We start from the raw sequence: 17,393 nt of genomic DNA, 5'->3' as shown, positions 1-17,393 counted from the left end.
AAAAACATACCAAAAATGGCTGACTTCCTGTTGCATTTGGGATATGGCTCCAACAGGTTTTTCTGTAAGTCTGGACCTGATACATCTCATACATCTAGGTAAAACTCACGGCAGGGGCTACCTTTTTGAAATTTCTAGGGGGCAAGCCAGAGACCCCCCATCAGATGTACTTTTTTTACCACTTCTGTGATGTGCAAGTGTGCATAACTTTTCCAGCATGTTTAGGCCCCCCCTAAGAAAAATAAGGGAGCAATTTCAATAGGTCCTTCGCCAACCAACGATGTCAGTGCTCGGGCCCTAATGAGTACTTTCAAAGACAGACCTGTTGCGACTCGAACTCAAACACCATCCAATTAATAGCAGAGTATTTGCACTGCATAAAGATTTTATCCAAAGACTAAGACACAGATAGAAATCAAAAACTTTATTACAAAAATAAGTTACACTCACCTCCATTTTACAGTATAAAACAATTTATTTGCAGGAATGCAAAAAACGTTGTTGGCCACCAACAATAGTTTAAAACTGCTAACATCTTTTTTTTTCAAAAGGTGGTTATGATGATTTTATTGAGGGAGTTAACTGTATAGAAAACTGGGATTGAAGAGCAGTTTCCTTTATGCTATACCCGGGAAATGGAAATCCTTCACTGCAGTATCCCTTCTACCACTATGTGACTGATCCCTCACCAAATCATAGCAGCTAACGTTAGGCACACATGCTCACTGGGCAATATGGCAATTCAGTCATCCAAGATTAACTTGAAATATCTTTTACAAAGTTGCTGTCTTTGGAGCTGGGAAGGGATCATTCAACATTTACATGATTTTATATGATGGACTGGATTAGGTTGTTTTACATGATGTTTGAAAATGTATTGGTATCAATATAAAAACAAACCCACTGGAATAATACAGTGGCACAAAAGGGACACTGCAGGGCTTTATTTTTGTTTTTTATTTTTTTAATCAAAGGCAGTTGGATGCCTGTGATCTTGAAGCCTTTACAAAAGTAACATTTTATCCGAAAAACTATACAACCAGTAACTACATACTCTGAAGAAGCAAGGCAGCTAATTCAGTTCAAAATAGGACAAAAGCAGGGCTTGTTCAGACTCATCATATGAGATTGTTTTGCATGCCCAGTTTGACTGTTTGCAGTGTCAGAGCTGCAGCTAAAATGACTATTACATGAAGTACATTGTTTTTGCACTGCAGCTCTTGTGCATATTTTGTATGAAAACAAGCCCTGCTTTCATCAATATAGTTTCCCTATTTACAGTACAGGCCGGGTAGTTTAGTCCTCTGTACTGAGGTAGTCAACCAACCCTTTAAAGACAAGTTCTGAAAAGAACCACTTTCATGGAATGCCTGACTTATCCATGCCAGGTGGGTACACCCTAAAAACCTGCAAATGTTCTCTGTCAAACATCCAGATCAAACGATTAAGAACATGGATATTCCGACAATAAAAATTGCGATTAGCACAAAAATATACAATAGCATCAAGCTCCTTTGAGCCACTTCAAACCCAAGAACTTAAAAAAGTGCAATTTCTTCAATAATTATTTAAAAATGGCATGTTCAGGGACAGGGAAGGGGTAGATTGTAAGGGCAATACATAGGGCCCTGTAAATCAGGGCTGGGTACAAGGGCTTGGGGCAAAGAGACTGTGGCGAGTATTTAGAATCCTCCGGTCATCTTTTTAAGGTGGCAGTTTCAGAAAGAAATCAAAATAAAAAAAAACATGGGGGGGGGGGAGGGGGAAGAGATGCTTCTTCTGTAAGGCTGGAATATCATTGGACCTTTTGTCGCGCTCTTTTCTGTTTCAACATCCATTGCAGCTTACGGTGTAACCCCACACATCAAGTCAGTACCCACTGTGACAGGTCAGGACCGCCCTCGGCCACGTTTCCCTGCTGGACCAATGAGAGAAAGATAAAATTAGTACAGAAGTTTTAAAAGAAAATCCAGACACCCATGTTGCACCCATCAATCAGCATACTGACAGATTATTGAAATTCCACAAAATCTAGACTGAAGACAGTATTGCCACTAGGTTGGGACTCAGTTGGCCTCCTTAAAAGTAAAGTATGTTGTGAATGACCTTTGTCTGTTGGCAAACAAACTGACTGCCTGGCTACTCTGAAAGATGACACCGGTTAGGGATTAGTTATGAGGCCAAAACGCAGGTGTAATTTGCAGCCTCATAATTACTACCAACATCATTTCAAGACCATCAATACCGGTGTAGGTTAACCCTCAACCTCTTTTTCCCCCCCCCAGCAGCTTTCATTTGCTAATTTTCCATACCCCTTCCATACACGTCATTTCTCTTAACTAGGTGTTTTGATAACTGACCCACACAGAAAATATGCAGATACCAAGACTGAGCTCAGTAGTCGTTTTTCTTGCGATGTTAAAGACTTCTAAAAAAGCCTGACTCAAAATAAAACGCCACATGGCAAGATAGATATATATATATATATATATATATATATATATATATATATATATATATATATATATATATTGTATCTGTATTAATCCCAACCATTTGATTTTACCCACTTTGAAACTAACTGCATCACACAGAAACGTTTAATTTACCTCTGCTTGTTCCAGGGCCTCCTCGCTGGGAGAAGCTCACTCGACCCCTCGGTGTGACGCCACCGCGGCCCCTGGTCTGACTAGCACCGCCACGGACTCCTCCCCTCGCTCCTCGTACTCTCCCAGACCCCTGGAAGTCATCATAGCCGTAGTACGGGTCATCGTAGCCGCCCCGGTAATTGTGGTAGTCGTATCCATAGTAATCGTAATAGTCTTCATAGCCATAATAGTCAGGGGGGTACGAGTAACCTCCGCGCCCGCCTCGGCCCCTGCCTCTCGTGGGTGGTGGCATGTGGGGAGGCCCGTAATAATAGTATTCGTCATACCTAAAATGATAGACTCAACTTAAAAATGGCATCCTGCTTTATATCAAAATTTAAATTTGATAACTGCATGAGTAAAAGGTCACAGGTTTGAGTTGCATTGTTCCCTCTTACATGTGTGTTTTAGCGGCTTGTCTCTGGGCTTTGCGCTCTTTTCTCTTCTGGTCAGGGGGCTTGGCAAAGACGATTTCAATGTGCTCTCCCTCGAGGTCTTTGCCGTTGAGATCAGCCAAAGCCTGTGAAATTGACCAAGATAGTAAAATTGTGTTTTCTTTTTACTGGACTTTCAACAAACTTAAATTTAAACTCATGATAAAGGTCTTGTACGTTAGTCCAGTGTCAAAGTTTATTTTTTCGTCCATACCTTCACAGCACCATCTCTTTCTTCGAAGTGGATGAAGGCATAGTCTTTCAATTTTTTCACTCGCTCCAGCTTGCCAAACTGACTGAAGGCCTTTTCAAGTATCTCCTCTGTAACAGTACTCGCTAAGTTCCTCACAAACAGCACTTTGACCTGGTAATGAAAACACAAGGTTCAGTTCATTTGCAGAAAAGGGAACAAATAACTCCAGTAGCCAATCTAAGAAAGAAAACACATTTTGGTCACACACACACCTAACGACCTCTGGCCCTGTGCCTTACCTTGGCCATGACCTCTGGATCTGGGTCCTCGATGGGATCAGCCCACTCCACGGTGACCACATTTCCCCACACCTTCACCTTGCCGCTCATCAGCCGGCGGCGGGCCTGAGCAGCCGTCTTGTGGTCTTCATACTCCAGGAAGCAGAAGCCCCGATTCTTCTTCTTGTCGTCTGGCTGGTGGTACAATATGACATCATTTAGACCCTCTGTAGAGACAAGAAACAGGGAAGAGAAGTGGAGAAAAGGCAGCAGGGTGTTAACTGCATTTATTCAACAGAAATTACCATTACATCAATGGCCTACCAACAAACTACTGACATCAAATCACCCTTTAGAAACAAAACAAAAGTTTAAAAATAAAAAATTAACTATGTTTAATGTCCAATCAGATCTTAGCGGTAAATCATCATGGTAACATAAGTCACTGCAGCATGGTAATGAGGTCATCATTTGGACACAAACAGGAAATGCTTTAAACAAACTGTCAATGCTTCATCCACTTCAAAGTTGTGTATATATATGTAAATGTAGGCATGAAGCTGCTGAATGGATATTACACAGAATATTATATGGAAAGAGAAATCCAAGGATGGTGCTCACTCACCTGTGACTTTTGCAAATTCTTCAACAATTTGATCTTTTGTTTTACTCTTGGGAATGGAGCCAACAAACAGTCTATTATTGGCCACAGAGATGCACACGCCGATGTGTTTACCCGGTCGGATTTCATTGTTGTTGCACTGTCGAATTATGGAGGATATTGTAAATAAGAGAAGAAAAAGAAATGTAGAATTTAGCTGTGTTTTAGTTAACAAATTGCATCAGACCCTCTCTTTTTTCTGGTTATACTTGCAGTAAACATACCAATTTGACAGCCTGCTGTGCAGCTTCTTTAGTGCAGAAAGTGACAAAGGCGTAGCCTCTGTTCAGGCCACTGAGGGGATCCATCATCAGGCGCAAGTCCCAGATGGGGCCAGCTTTCTCAAACAGCGGAACCAGCTCATCCTCAAAGAGGTCTCTGGGGATTTTGCCTACAAATATCTGCCAGGTTGAGAGGAAAGGAAAATATGGTGGATTAGAGCAACACTTTAACTTGACATGTAGTTAAAAGTTAAGGCATAGACAGCATTTAGGAAAAAAGGCATCCAGTCAGCTCTTAGCGGTAAACTATCAGTGTAACCATGGTTACTACAGAAGATAAGAGTTTCATCATTTGGACACCGTGTGAAACCTGAATGCACTTGGCCCACCAACTCAGTAAGTAAATACCAGTGTATTGTTTTGGCATCTTTATGCTTAATGAATGGTACAACTCAAAGGTGAAATGTTCCGTACCTCTGTACCGATAGTGGGCTGTACCCCTGAGTGAGCAGACTCTGGTGGGGGACCTCCATACTTCCTCTGGCCTGTTGTCACATCAAGTGTGTAGCCAGTCCTCTCCAGCAAAGCCTGATCATAAGAAAACATGAAAAATAAAGAAGGATACTGTTTAACTGACAGTTCGATAAAAAATAAAAAACACAATAGACTTGTGGGAAAGCCCATTAAAAGCATGCAAGAAAGAACCAAAAAAAATCTTATTTGAATGAGTCTTATATGGTTAAAGAGATGAACTATACTCACCAGCCACTTTAATAGGAACACCTGTTCTAATCTGAAACGGCTGATCTACTGGGATAATCACGCACAACCATCTCTAGTTTGACAAAGAATGGTCCGAAAAAGAGAAAATATCTAATGAGTGGCTGTTCTTTGGGTGAAAATGCCTTGATGGTAGAAGTCAGAGGAGAACGGCCAGACTGGTTCTAGCTGATTGAAAGGCAACAGTAACTCAAATAACACTGGTTACAACTGAGGTATGCAAAAGAGCATCTCGGAACGCACAACACGTAAAATCTTGAGGCAGATGAGCTACTGCAGCAGAAGACCTTAACATGGGCCACTCCTGGCAGTTAAGAACAGTAAACTGAGGCTACAGTTGGCATGGGCTCTCCAAAATTGGACAATAAAAGATTAGAAAAACCTTGCCGCGTCTGATGAGTCTCAATTTCTGCTGCAACATTTAGATGGTAGGGTCAGAATTTGGCGTTAACGTGAAAGCATGGATCCATTCTGCCTTGTATCAACAGTTCAGGCTGGTGGTGGTGTAATGGTGTGGATAGTGGGGAAATGTTTTATGGTAGACTTTCGGCCCCTTAGTATCAATTTAGCATTGTTTAAACACCACAGCCTACCCGAGTATTGTTACTGACCATGTCCATTCTTTTATGACCACAGCGTACCCATCTTCTAATGGCTACTTCCAGCAGGATAACATGCCATGTCACAAAGCTCAACTCCTCTCAAACTGGTTTCTTGAACACGAGTTCACTGTACTCAAATTGCCTCCACAATCATCAGAACTCAATCCAATAGAGCACCTTTGGGATGTGGTGGAATGCGAGATTTGCATCACGGATGCCGCCAGCGGACAAATCTGCAGCAACTGCGTGATGCTATCATGTCAATGTGGTCCAAAAGCTGAGGAAAGTTTCACCTTTTTGAATCTATGACACCAACAATCATGGCAGTTCTGAAGGCAAAAGGGGGTCCAACCAGTTACTAACAAGGTGTACCTAATAGAGTGGCTGGAGAATGTACATTTCCACACTCAAAAGCATTGCTTTAGCATTCCCACATTTTGTCCCAAGCATTACAACAGATACAACTTTCTGAATTTAGGATTAGTTCTCACTTTGATTTTAGCTTCATCTGGTCCTTTATTGGTATCTGACACTTTGGTCCCTTGTTTCTCTCTCTGTCTGTACGTCTTCATCACGCCACAAAGAAAGGCACTTTTGTTCTGGAAAAAAAAATTAAAAAAAATAGACAACTTAGTACTATCAAACACATGTAAATAAATCATTAGGACATCTTCTGATTGACACAAAATGAATGTTACACAGGACAATGAAGCTCTGTCTTGTAGATAAGCTATGAGCTATTGTGCAACCACAATTCAACTACAGACCATTATACACCCCACTGCACAGAGGACAATCATCCACATCGTATGAAGGCATCAGAAATAAAAGATCCAAGCTATCTAAACCAGTGGTTCTCAAACTTTTCTCAATAATGTACCCCCTTTGAAATAAGTTTTCAGCGAAGTACCCACTGAGCAGGGCAAAACCTTTTTGGTAGAAAAAAAGGCTATATGAAGAAGTACTACAAGCCTGAACCACCAGTGTTGGCTTTACTAAATAACCTTGTAACTGAAAAACACTTAAATGCCATTTCAAAATGTTTAGAATCTATCACTTATTTCATTCACCATTCATAGTATAATATTTTTTAAATTAAAATGAATGTCCCCCTGCAGTACTCCAAAGTACCCCTAGGGGTATGCCTACCCCCATTTGAGAAACGCTGATCTAAACAATACACCAACAGTGCCACATGCATACCTGAACATGTGAGAGGTCGCTGTCCTTAAACTGCAAGAGGACTTGCAGAGCACCTTCCTCGTTGAATTCTTTTAGTGCTTCAATTGCTCGATCATCTAAGTCACTGTGTGACACCAAACCTGGAGGAGTGGGGAGGGGGAGGGACAGAAACGATGAGCTACTATCAAGAAAGACTGAAAAAGTTGTCATTACTAACTTGGTTATTCAAACACAAGAGATAAACATTTGCAGGCGAGTAATTTTGCAACAAATATCTTTTACACTGTGTAGTGGATAAATAATGATTGCTAATGTTACAATTGGGAGGGAGGAGTGGGAACAGCCTAATCTAAATGGAGCTGTATTCAGTAGCCAGGCTGCACTTTACTCTCCAATCAGCGACAAGTTTTTTTGCAGAACTAATCACAACAGATGTGACAGTGCAACTTGATATGCCAGTGCCCCTCTATACTGTGGCTGGGAGTTTCTAATGAGCCAGTCTGCATTCTCCTCTATGGAGGGGTGGTCACCTGTCCCAGGCAGCCACACACCAGGCAGCTGCTGCCATTGTTTCTGTCTCAGTCCCATCTGGCTGAAAAGGCCAGACTAGTACTTTTCTAGATCTGACCGACCAAACAAGTCCTAAAATGACTCCCAAACTTTGTCACTGCAGCTCGCCCCATACAAACTGGTAAAGATCTGACCAGAGTAACAGGGATTTAGGCTGTGACTGACATCGTACTTACACCAGTTCGTTCCTCTGCATTAATTTTATAGGATGCACAGAAACTTCATAGAAATGAATGGAGAGACAGGCTCACCAAGACACTCCCAGGGAGAAGACAATTCATTCGCCCTGACACCAGTGATCATGCAACCATATTGGGAATGCAAATGCTGCAATCATTTACACATTTTCACAATGGTAAAGTGTAATCTAATATTTTGAAGCACTGCAGTACCCATTTTGGTAGGAAACCACAAAAAGTTGCTTCATGATCCCAATTCCCCCATTCAAAAAGGTGATAAAATGACAGTACATGCAAGAAATTGATAAACAAAATGTGCATATTTGATATGCAAGTATATTCATTGTGCCTTACCTGCTATGTAAATTTCATCTAGTTTTTCAGCAACTTTCTGTGGTAAACCAGCTTCTAATAAAGTCTGGAAGTGCTCAGAATGGGTAACTGCAGCAGAGGTGTCCATTGGTTCTTCTGGACCATTTCCATTAATATGTTCTGTGGCCATGTCTCCAGAAATCTGTGTAAATGCAATGAGCCAAATTAATCCTGGGTCAAGGGCAAGACTTGGGATAGGTTCAGAAAAGTGTGAAGTCTCAGACTTATCAGGGAAATAATAAAAAAAAAAAAAAAAAAAACATGGTTTGGCCATTTATGATCTTAGATACAGAGTGACTTTTGTATTAATTAGCACAAATTATCAATAAACAGGAGATTACGCTGTGTGCAAAACAAGTTGTCATGGTTGTGTGGCCCTGTACAGTCTGGAGACTTTACACTATCCTGACATAACATTTGCAGCTCTCAGCTTGCATTAGGTATAAGCCCATAAACGTGTGTGTATATAGGCATTTGACAGATGCACGCAGGACAGACATTGCACATAGCAAATTCCCCACAGAAATCAATTGAATGACATATTGTATTAAAATCAAAAAATACTAGGTTTGTGTCCATGTGGCATTATTTTCCATTTTGGTTTGTTCTGAGTTAAGAAGTTTTTGCAAATGGTGCCAAGTTCACTTGTTAACGCCTGTATCACAGCCCTAGTCACTGCTGGTGTAGACGCCTTGTCTGCTTTGGTCACTAAATTACATGTTAACTTACCTTCTCACTGCTGACTTCAGCACAGGCTAGATAGCTGATACACGTGTTCCATCAGAGAGTGAGCCCTGGTTTCCGGTAGCTGACCAATGAGCAAGTATGCGCCCTTTAGCATTTTCTTTCTTGACACTTACATTGTGACACTAAGCTAACTTAAATTGTCACGTTAATGGCAAACTCAACAAGTACTTCCCATTAGTTTGTATCGACAGACACCAAAGCATGAACTTATGCAAACAGCAATCTAACTGCTCTCTGGTCACATTACTAACGTTATAATCCGGCAACGCTGGGCTGAGCAAAACGTGGACGGCAATCATAACTTAGCTAACCTTACCCTTTATCCTTATCTAATAATATCAGCATCTTAAAGATATATTGCAACTGATATCTCGTAACGTTAGTGACTGTTAATCAATTTCATTATATCGGTAAACATGTGCTTTGTCTGGTTAAAAACATTTTTGCAACATTGAAAGTAACTAATGTTAGCTAACATTAAACCCCTCGTGCAACTCAATCTTGGATTTTGAACATGCAATGTTAACCAATCCCGGGAATACATTATGTTTTAACCGACGTTAATGGTAACGTTAGATTTAGCGGGGAGGGATTGACTCGCACACGTTGAGGCTAACGTTAGCTAGCGGGCTAGTTTGCACAGCTAGCTAATGTTACAGCAACCAAGCTAACTAGGGACCTCCATCGGGTCAATAACATGACGTGCTAGTATGCATATGCATATGCATTTAATATCGTAAGTTAGTAGGCAATGAGCATGTCATGCTAGTACGGTAGTAACGCAGCATTGCAAATTATTGCTAAGATAACTGGCTTTTACCAGCTAGCTGCGGTTAGCATACGATGACAATGAGCATGTCATTTCCATGATCTGTCAAAATAGGCTACCTTAAGCTAGCATGCTAATTCGAAAGGAATTTCAGTGAGGCCATTGTTACAACGTCATTTGTCGGTACGGACTTCATCAATTGATAAAGTATGGCTTTTAAAATTAATTGGATTTAACGAGGCCTTGAGAGCTAGAGGTTTAGCTTGCTAGATGCGTGGTTTGTCAACGTGCCGCCATATAGGAAGAGTCCATTTTCAAAAAGCCGGTCTGGAGAACTCGTTCCCAACCACCACCAGTTTCCACATTGTTTGAAACAGCACCGCACGATTCAGACTTTTTAGCAATCAATTAAGCAACAATCACGTGACAAAATAGTAGCATTCGCCCTACCTGCCGCTGGATCACCAACGTGTATGGTGTTGATTATTTAGGAAGATAAATGTGATATTTAAAAGACAGAAAAAGTGTAAAACTCCCGGCACTGATCCGGCTTCAGTCATTCACTCTTGATGATGTAAAATGGCTGCCACGTTCACGCCTCGAGTTTTGTCTCGTCGATGGGGTTTCTTGGACATCCCTGCACGGGCTTGCCTTGTATGCTTTTACAGAAGAAGAGCAGCAGGTCATTCAAAGCATCCATCATAATTACCGTACTAACGACGAGTAATTTCACGACAACAGTACCGTTTATGTGACGGATACAACTGTTGGCTAATAGAACAGTTAAAAGCATAGTTACAGAAAGAAAACATTGAGACTGAAAGCCAGAACTCTGAACTTAAATACAAAAGTAAACAATAAAGAATTAAAACAAGCAAGTAGCCTATAGCCTACAATGAAATACATTAGCATAACATTAATAATTTACTAATGATCTACCACCTCCATTAATAATGATAACAGATGTTAAACATGGTCAGTATTCCCAGACAAAATGTTATAAAATGCCAGTACATGTCTATTTATATCTAAAACTATATACTGTGTGTGCGACCATAACAGACACTTACTGAGTAGGCCTACTGAGTATTTCAGGAGTGTTTGACTGAAAAGTAGTGAGGTAGATCCCACTTTCCGCCACACAGTGTCACTCTTCTCATTGATTGAACATGAATCTGCTACATGAACAAAAGAATAGGACAGAGTATGTGTATAGAAAACTAGGCTATATGATTATTTGCTTGATACAACAGATACAACATAAGGGGCAAGGGTTTGCACTACTGAAGAGTATTACGTTTTTATAACGTTTTACTGATTTTGTAAAATATTCTCTGCAACATGATAGGAAAGAAAAGTTGTAGCATTGTGCATGCATTGTAACCTGGATCAGATTAAACCGTTGTTACTTGTGTCTGTGTTTGTTGCAAATAATCTAGTTTGTAAAACAATGTTATTTATTGTCAACATCATACTATCATAGGTTCAAAGTGACTGTCAACTGCAAATTGTCAAATTCCACTTGGGGGTATCTTTTTAAATTACAATTTTTGGGTTCACATATTTGTGACAGTCCAAGGTTAATACATGACTTACTATCAGACAGTAATTACCATTTGAAGATTACTTGTGTCAGTGTTGACAATACTTTCAAATACATTGCAGTGACAATACAATGGTATGTATTTGGCATGGCCTATCTGCTATTTTCATCACAGCTAGAATGAATCATGGGCTTAATGTTTGGCTCAAGGCTGAAATAATAAAACTTTAGCAGGTAACTGACTCCAACAACCCCCACAGGTATAGAGCATTAGCAGCTGGAGGATGATGGCTGGAGGATTTTGAGTAATAACTTATGCAGCTGTTAAGGAATAGAGCTACAAAATGATTGGATGTAATAATAATCATAATAATAATAATGTTTCACAAACAAATGTAACTTACCTAACAATTAAAAACATTTTGAATGACACAAGACAAAAAAGAACAATTGCAAAGCTTAACACAAGTAAAGAATAAATCAAAGGGTAAAATATCAAAACAAAATACACAACTTCCAGTTTAGTAAAAGCTTTGAGAATAACAATAATCATCCACAGATTGTTGAATACCCCAGACACTCTAGAAGTGGAGTTCATAATAATGTCTATTTTGAATTTATGTGACTACACTAAGTTTATTGCTCATGTCTGTGAAGGCTCCTCAGAGAGCAAACATAGCTCAGACAGATCTTTTATAAAACAATTGGCACAGAATGTTTGGCATTGAGCTTTAAAACCAATAGGCAGCAGCCAAGATTGTATTTTTCTGTACAGTTTTTTAGGTATTAGCCAAAACTCTCTCTGCAGAATTAGTGATCTTAAACTGCAATAAGAACTATAAAATAAAACCTTTTTTGCCATAAAAACTCAAATGAAGATCCAGTTTCTCAGCATCCTGTTTATAGATATTACCAAGATAATTAAGGTTAAAGTATTTTGAGGGTTTAAGAAGTGAACAAGGTCTATTGCCTCTTTAACCTAGAGTAAATAAAGTACATATCAAACTGATATAGCCGTTGATGTTTGATTTTTGTTTTTTATTTCATTAATATGACCATCTTAGATATGCATGCTTAATAAAACAATATGACTTTCTCTTTGTCCATCTCTGACAATGTCTGCTTGTTTCTAGTGATATACAGTAACTAAGAGCCTCCGATGGCCAGCAGAGCCACTGTTTTATGGCTCTTGAATGAGATAAAGGACCATAAGTCCCTATATTACAGACCTCTCATGCCACCATGTGGAGAGAGTGTCCCAAGAAAAATGATCTGTCTCCTGAACAGCAAAACATCGATGTCTAAGATGTATAAGTGCCTGCATGATGTGAAATTGCTTAGATCAATTCTTAAAGTTATATGCAAAAATGGTGCTTTGCTTTAAGGAAAAACAATTCATATTTCAGAATAGAAAAACATTTTGTATAGATGCAGCAAATAAGATGGATAGTTGAATTTTTGCACTGGTTCGGAGTGCAACATTTTAAAATTTGCAAAAGGCAAGCTTACATGGCATCTTCTAGTTAGTTTTTCAGATCAAATATACTTTAAAGACAGGTGTGGACAAAAGATATGCCAAACAAACTTCTTCAACAAATTTATTATCTAACAAAGATAGAAATGTATGTTTAAGGAATGTTTCAAAAGTTTATATTATTCCTTATTTTTGTTACTATCGTTTCACTACAGCTCAACATTGAGGGAAACATTTCCCAGATAAACAGATAGATGGAATTTTATACCAAAAAGACTAACTTTGGAAGCTACGCACTTTATTTGATTAAGTTTGCAGAAGCCTAGCTTCAGATTAACATTTGAATATATTTTTGGTCTCCTAACACGGCATCTTCTGGTTAGTTTATCAGATTAAATATAATTTAAATATACCAAGGTCTCTTCGCTAGTTAAAACTCTTTTATTTAATGATGAGGCCACAATCATAACTATGCTCGACTTGATGGGTTTCAATCTTTATTCACTTGAATACACTAAATATTCTGATTAGCTTCACAGCCAAGAAAACTACAGATCTAAGCTAATAACGTCATTTGTTGTCTGGTGTCACTGACCTATTGATGCCAGGGCACCTTGGCTTTGAGGCTGGCTGATACAGACATGACCTGCTAACTTCACAGTGTCTCCTGTGCTCTCTCCTCAGTGACAGCGTCGACACTGGAGCCCCTGAGAATATATCTGACTAGTATTTCACCAAGCGTGACCACGTAGGCTACACAATTTACTCTACACCTAAGACTTTCCACATTTCTGTGGTTCTCATCCTCATCCATCCAGATCAATGTACCATGTAAAAAGAGAGTCTGAGCTACCTGCAGAACATACAAAAAAAACTCAGCACCACTCTTTGTTTTTCGTAAATCAGGAGGCTAGAAGCACGTCAATGAGAGAATACAAATATAGAGAGAGGGAAGCTGCACATGTCCTCAAACTAATCCTCTGTGCTTTTACTTTCACCTTGGTGTTTTTTTTTGTCAATAAACTATTGTTGGGCTCTAATGTACAACATACTTTCCGGTGTCTTACATACGTTATATCTCTTGTATCTTAAACATACTCACCCAGCTCAACTCAGTCATCGGTCCACTCCATGATGCTTTCAAGAAGTTATTTTAGACACCGCTGCAAATAGCCAAGTGCGACATTATATAAGAATATGATGTGATTAAAAAGCTGTCAAATCTTGAGCAATGTGATGTTATTCATTTTTATCTGTTGATGTTTGAGATTCTGTTTTTATGCTTAAACATTTATATTTCAGTAATATGCCTATTGTGTTAGTTATATTTGATTGACAGGACATTTGGTTTGATGTTGATAAAATGACATGTGCCATAAAGCAATAGCACACAATGCTACAGAGTTTGGTCTAGACCTACTCTATCTGTAAAGTGTCTCGAGATAACTCTTGTTATGATTTGATACTATAAATAAAATTGAATTGAATTGAATTGAATTGAATTGAATTGAATTGAATGCAACAGCCACTGATATCAATCTTATCAGCAGGAATGAGATTTTGTACCGTTTATTAAACAGTAGGGTTTACAACACAATGTTACAAAGAAGCAAGAAAACAGCCAATAGAACACCTTGTCTTCCGCACTTATTGAATTATGAGTCTTAGGCCAAGGATTTATCACCAGCGCAACCAAGGAAACAGAGCATGGGTACTTATGTAAACAGACAGATGAAATACACAATGAATTCATATTCATCCTTGACATTTCCGATGTTGGAGGCGGAGGCGAAGATGGATACTCCTTAACAACTATCAGATATCACTCCATTTATTCATAACTTATTCCATCCATCAATTCCTCCAGTTTTGAAAAAGCCTACAGCACTGACATTATTATTTCAGCATATAGTGTAAAATGATGGGTAAAAAGAATACACCCATAATAAATAATTGATGTAATGTTTTATTAAAGTTTAGTTAAATTTATTATCTCTCTTTTTAAATAAAATGTGTTATCTTTAAAGCTATGGCGTATGGCATTATTCCAGTAGACCCTATAGAGTTAAAAAAAAAAAAAAATATGCATTACATACTATATACAGTATCCAACGTCAACATTGCATGTATTGACTGATGCAAATAATGATTAGTGTGCAGATTATGCTTTGCAATTAATTGATACATTGTTTAATCAATTAGAAATAGTGAAAAAATGGCCATCACTTGTTTTGTCCGACCAAATTTCCAAAACAGAACAATATTCAATTTACATTCATATATGACGAAGAAAATCAGCAAATTGTCACATTTAAGAGGCTGGAAACACAGGATGTTTGACACTTTTCACCTTATTTGGCTTTTAAAAAAATAACATAACAAATAAGTTATTCATCAATTATTAAAACAGTTTTGTCTATTGACTAATCGATGAATCAACTAATCGTTTCAGCTCTGAACTGATGTAAAGATTTCAATGTCAGATTTTTTGTGTTAAACTGAGATTAACTCTCGTATCAGTTATTTAATTAATTTTTCTAATAAGCAGCCACTAATTGGTAGATCAGAGCCTTCACAATTGGCATGTCTCTCTGAAAATGTACACCTATTTAATTAGACTTTTACACTCTTCATAAATAAATAAATTAAAAACTCTTTTAGGCCACGTGCAGCCTAAAATGGTCTTTATGCAGTAAACCGAAATGCCCAAGAAAAACTCAAATGACCCTCCCTTTGCTGTGACATGACAAATAATAACAACCCCCAGTTACCAAGTAACTAAAACCCAGGGATTAAATGCAGCATCCATAGTCAGGATGGAAGGATGATGGAAGTATGTTTTGGCTTTCCACGATTTGTTCTTATCATTTTGTCCTTTGAAGGGATTATGAGAAAGGTAGCAAAGAGGTCAGTGAGATCATTGATAAGGTTGGTAGGTTCCACCTAATCCGCCAAGTTGCCACAAACTGAGGGACACAGGTATAAAACGACATGAAGGGAAGCAGGAAGCCGTCCTGCACAGAGGCACAATGAAGGGGCAACTTTCTTTCGGCATGGTAATACTCTATCTCTACGTATCTCTGACTTACTCATGCTTTGATTCAACAGATTTTTGATTGACCAGTTTTCTTTTGTCTCTGTATTAATAGATAACTGATGCAACCACGATGGGCTCAGTGAAATCAGCTGGACTTTCTATTCTTCTGTTGTCTTTTCTTTTTTACATAGCCGATTCTTACCCCAACATTGACAGTAAGATTTTTACAGATACAAGTACTAATGTGTTAAGTACTCTTCTCATAAATCTAGTACACAAAACAAGGATTTACTTCAGTAAATTAGCACCATCTGCTTTTATTTATCTCTGTTGACAAAGATTGTACGCTGTGCTTTAAATCTCAGATGAATCTCAAAATGTCACTGTATCACAAGCTGTCCATGATCAATAGCATTGTCTTTCTCTAGTGGGCTGTGAGGAGTGCAAACTGGGAATGAACAATCTTTTCTCGAGGGATCGTCCGGTCTACCAGTGCATGGGCTGCTGCTTCTCCAGAGCATACCCAACACCTCTTACGGCCATGACGAAAATGGAGATCCCAAAGAACATCACCTCGGAGGCAACATGCTGTGTCGCAAAAGACTACTATGAGGTACAGGTGCAGATAAAAGATATGCCAAACAAACTTTTCTTTAAATAAATAAAAAAAGTATTCCTTCTTTTTGTTACTATTGTTTTACTGCAGCTCAACATTGAGGGAAACATTGCCCAGTGAAACATATAGATGGATTTTCATACCAAAAAGACTGTAACTTTGGAAGATATGCACTTCATTTGATTAACTAAGTTTGCAGAAGCCTATTAGCTTCAGATAAACGTTTGAATAAATTTTTGCACAAAACAAGGACTGTGGATTTTGTCCCCCATCACTAACACTAAAAAGCCAATTAAGGAGGGGACCTTTTAATGTCTCTTCACACTGCTAAAAAGAGCATTTGATCATACATATTTACTGCTGTAGATTGATATGACTTTGTTAATAATCACTATTGTGTCTTTCTCCTCATCTGTGCATCTTTCAGATAGAGGTGTACGGCATAAGGGTGAGAAACCACACAGACTGCCACTGCAGCACCTGCTACTACCATAAGATATGAACATGCTGGAACTGGAGACAATTCTGCAACGCTCAGCTTGGCAACAAATTTTGTTCCTTTTAATTTGCACAAGATCATTTGTTTTGAATTGTATGCTCATGTGTTGCCAGATAAAAAAATTAGAAAGTCTGTGTCTGTGTTATTAGCCTACATTCTTGCATTGTTATATGATTAATTGTAGATTGAAAAGCAATTAAAATGTGCAATCCAGATGTTGAATTCTCATGAATGTGTCTGAAATGCATGGGATTGGAGTGTGTGTGTTGAGAGCAATTTTATAGGTGTGTTACAAATCACTAAGTTGCTTAGACAAATTTGTCTGCTGAATTAATGTAATGTAAGGAATAGTAGCATAAGTAACTGTCTGAAAGTGAAAATTGACTTTGAGGTTGATAAAAGGTTTGTGCCATGTCTGACTAATCAGAAGTGGCAGCCAAAAATATGTCAAGTAGCTATTAAACCACAGATCTGAAATTGAAACAAACATCTAAGAGAAGTCATTAAAATGCTCCAAAAAAGGAAAAATGATTGGCCAAGTTTAACTTCTACAATACCATGACAACTGAGCAAACGTCATCTGCTGAT

The 17,393-nt window shown here is 38.6% G+C and overlaps 2 protein-coding genes across 6 annotated transcripts; one reads left to right on the top strand and one right to left on the bottom strand.

Moving 5' to 3' along the window:
- Positions 1-409: 409 nt before the first annotated feature.
- On the bottom strand, positions 410-10,282 carry LOC116035666 (heterogeneous nuclear ribonucleoprotein Q). Of its 4 annotated transcripts, XM_031278881.2 has the most exons (13): positions 10,087-10,252; positions 8,850-8,928; positions 8,103-8,262; positions 7,021-7,139; positions 6,309-6,416; positions 4,910-5,023; positions 4,439-4,615; positions 4,179-4,314; positions 3,575-3,780; positions 3,297-3,446; positions 3,047-3,168; positions 2,610-2,935; positions 410-1,918 (listed from the first exon to the last, which is right to left on the bottom strand). In XM_031278881.2, exons 3-13 carry the CDS (start codon positions 8,248-8,250, stop codon positions 1,890-1,892), a joined length of 1,635 nt encoding a protein of 544 aa, XP_031134741.1. In that variant the 5' UTR covers positions 8,251-8,262; positions 8,850-8,928; positions 10,087-10,252; the 3' UTR covers positions 410-1,889. The 4 variants fall into 4 exon arrangements, with proteins under 4 accessions (XP_031134741.1, XP_031134742.1, XP_031134743.1 ...); XM_031278882.2 differs by lacking the exon at positions 8,850-8,928 and having other exon boundaries at positions 410-1,915; positions 10,087-10,282; XM_031278880.2 differs by lacking the exon at positions 8,850-8,928 and having other exon boundaries at positions 412-1,918; positions 10,087-10,282.
- Positions 8,845-17,020, top strand: cga (glycoprotein hormones, alpha polypeptide). Of its 2 annotated transcripts, none has more exons than XM_031278885.2 (4): positions 8,845-8,943; positions 15,803-15,905; positions 16,119-16,303; positions 16,734-16,854. In XM_031278885.2, the coding sequence occupies exons 2-4, from the start codon at positions 15,821-15,823 to the stop codon at positions 16,806-16,808; spliced, it is 345 nt and encodes a 114-aa protein (XP_031134745.1). In that variant the 5' UTR covers positions 8,845-8,943; positions 15,803-15,820; the 3' UTR covers positions 16,809-16,854. The 2 variants fall into 2 exon arrangements, with proteins under 2 accessions (XP_031134745.1, XP_031134744.1); XM_031278884.2 differs by lacking the exon at positions 8,845-8,943 and adding an exon at positions 15,531-15,709 and having other exon boundaries at positions 16,734-17,020.
- Positions 17,021-17,393: the final 373 nt, after the last annotated feature.

Source organism: Sander lucioperca, chromosome 18 (genome assembly GCF_008315115.2).
Source record: "Sander lucioperca isolate FBNREF2018 chromosome 18, SLUC_FBN_1.2, whole genome shotgun sequence".
Lineage (NCBI taxonomy): Eukaryota > Metazoa > Chordata > Actinopteri > Perciformes > Percidae > Sander > Sander lucioperca.
The sequence above is the reverse complement of the archived record's forward strand: the minus strand, read 5'-3'. Positions and strand labels throughout refer to the sequence as shown.

Excerpts from the sequence above, each read along its gene's own strand:
- cga (XM_031278884.2), top strand. The coding sequence starts at position 15,683 with ATGAAGGGGCAACTTTCTTTCGGCATG. Across the intron at positions 15,906-16,118 it reads TTCTTACCCCAACATTGACA|TGGGCTGTGAGGAGTGCAAA; the intron begins GTAAGATTTTTA and ends GTCTTTCTCTAG. Across the intron at positions 16,304-16,733 it reads TCGCAAAAGACTACTATGAG|ATAGAGGTGTACGGCATAAG; the intron begins GTACAGGTGCAG and ends TGCATCTTTCAG.
- LOC116035666 (XM_031278880.2), bottom strand. The coding sequence starts at position 8,250 with ATGGCCACAGAACATATTAATGGAAATGGTCCAGAAGAACCAATGGAC. Across the intron at positions 4,315-4,438 it reads CACAGCAGGCTGTCAAATTG|TGCAACAACAATGAAATCCG; the intron begins GTATGTTTACTG and ends ATAATTCGACAG. Across the intron at positions 3,781-4,178 it reads AGAATTTGCAAAAGTCACAG|AGGGTCTAAATGATGTCATA; the intron begins GTGAGTGAGCAC and ends TTGTCTCTACAG.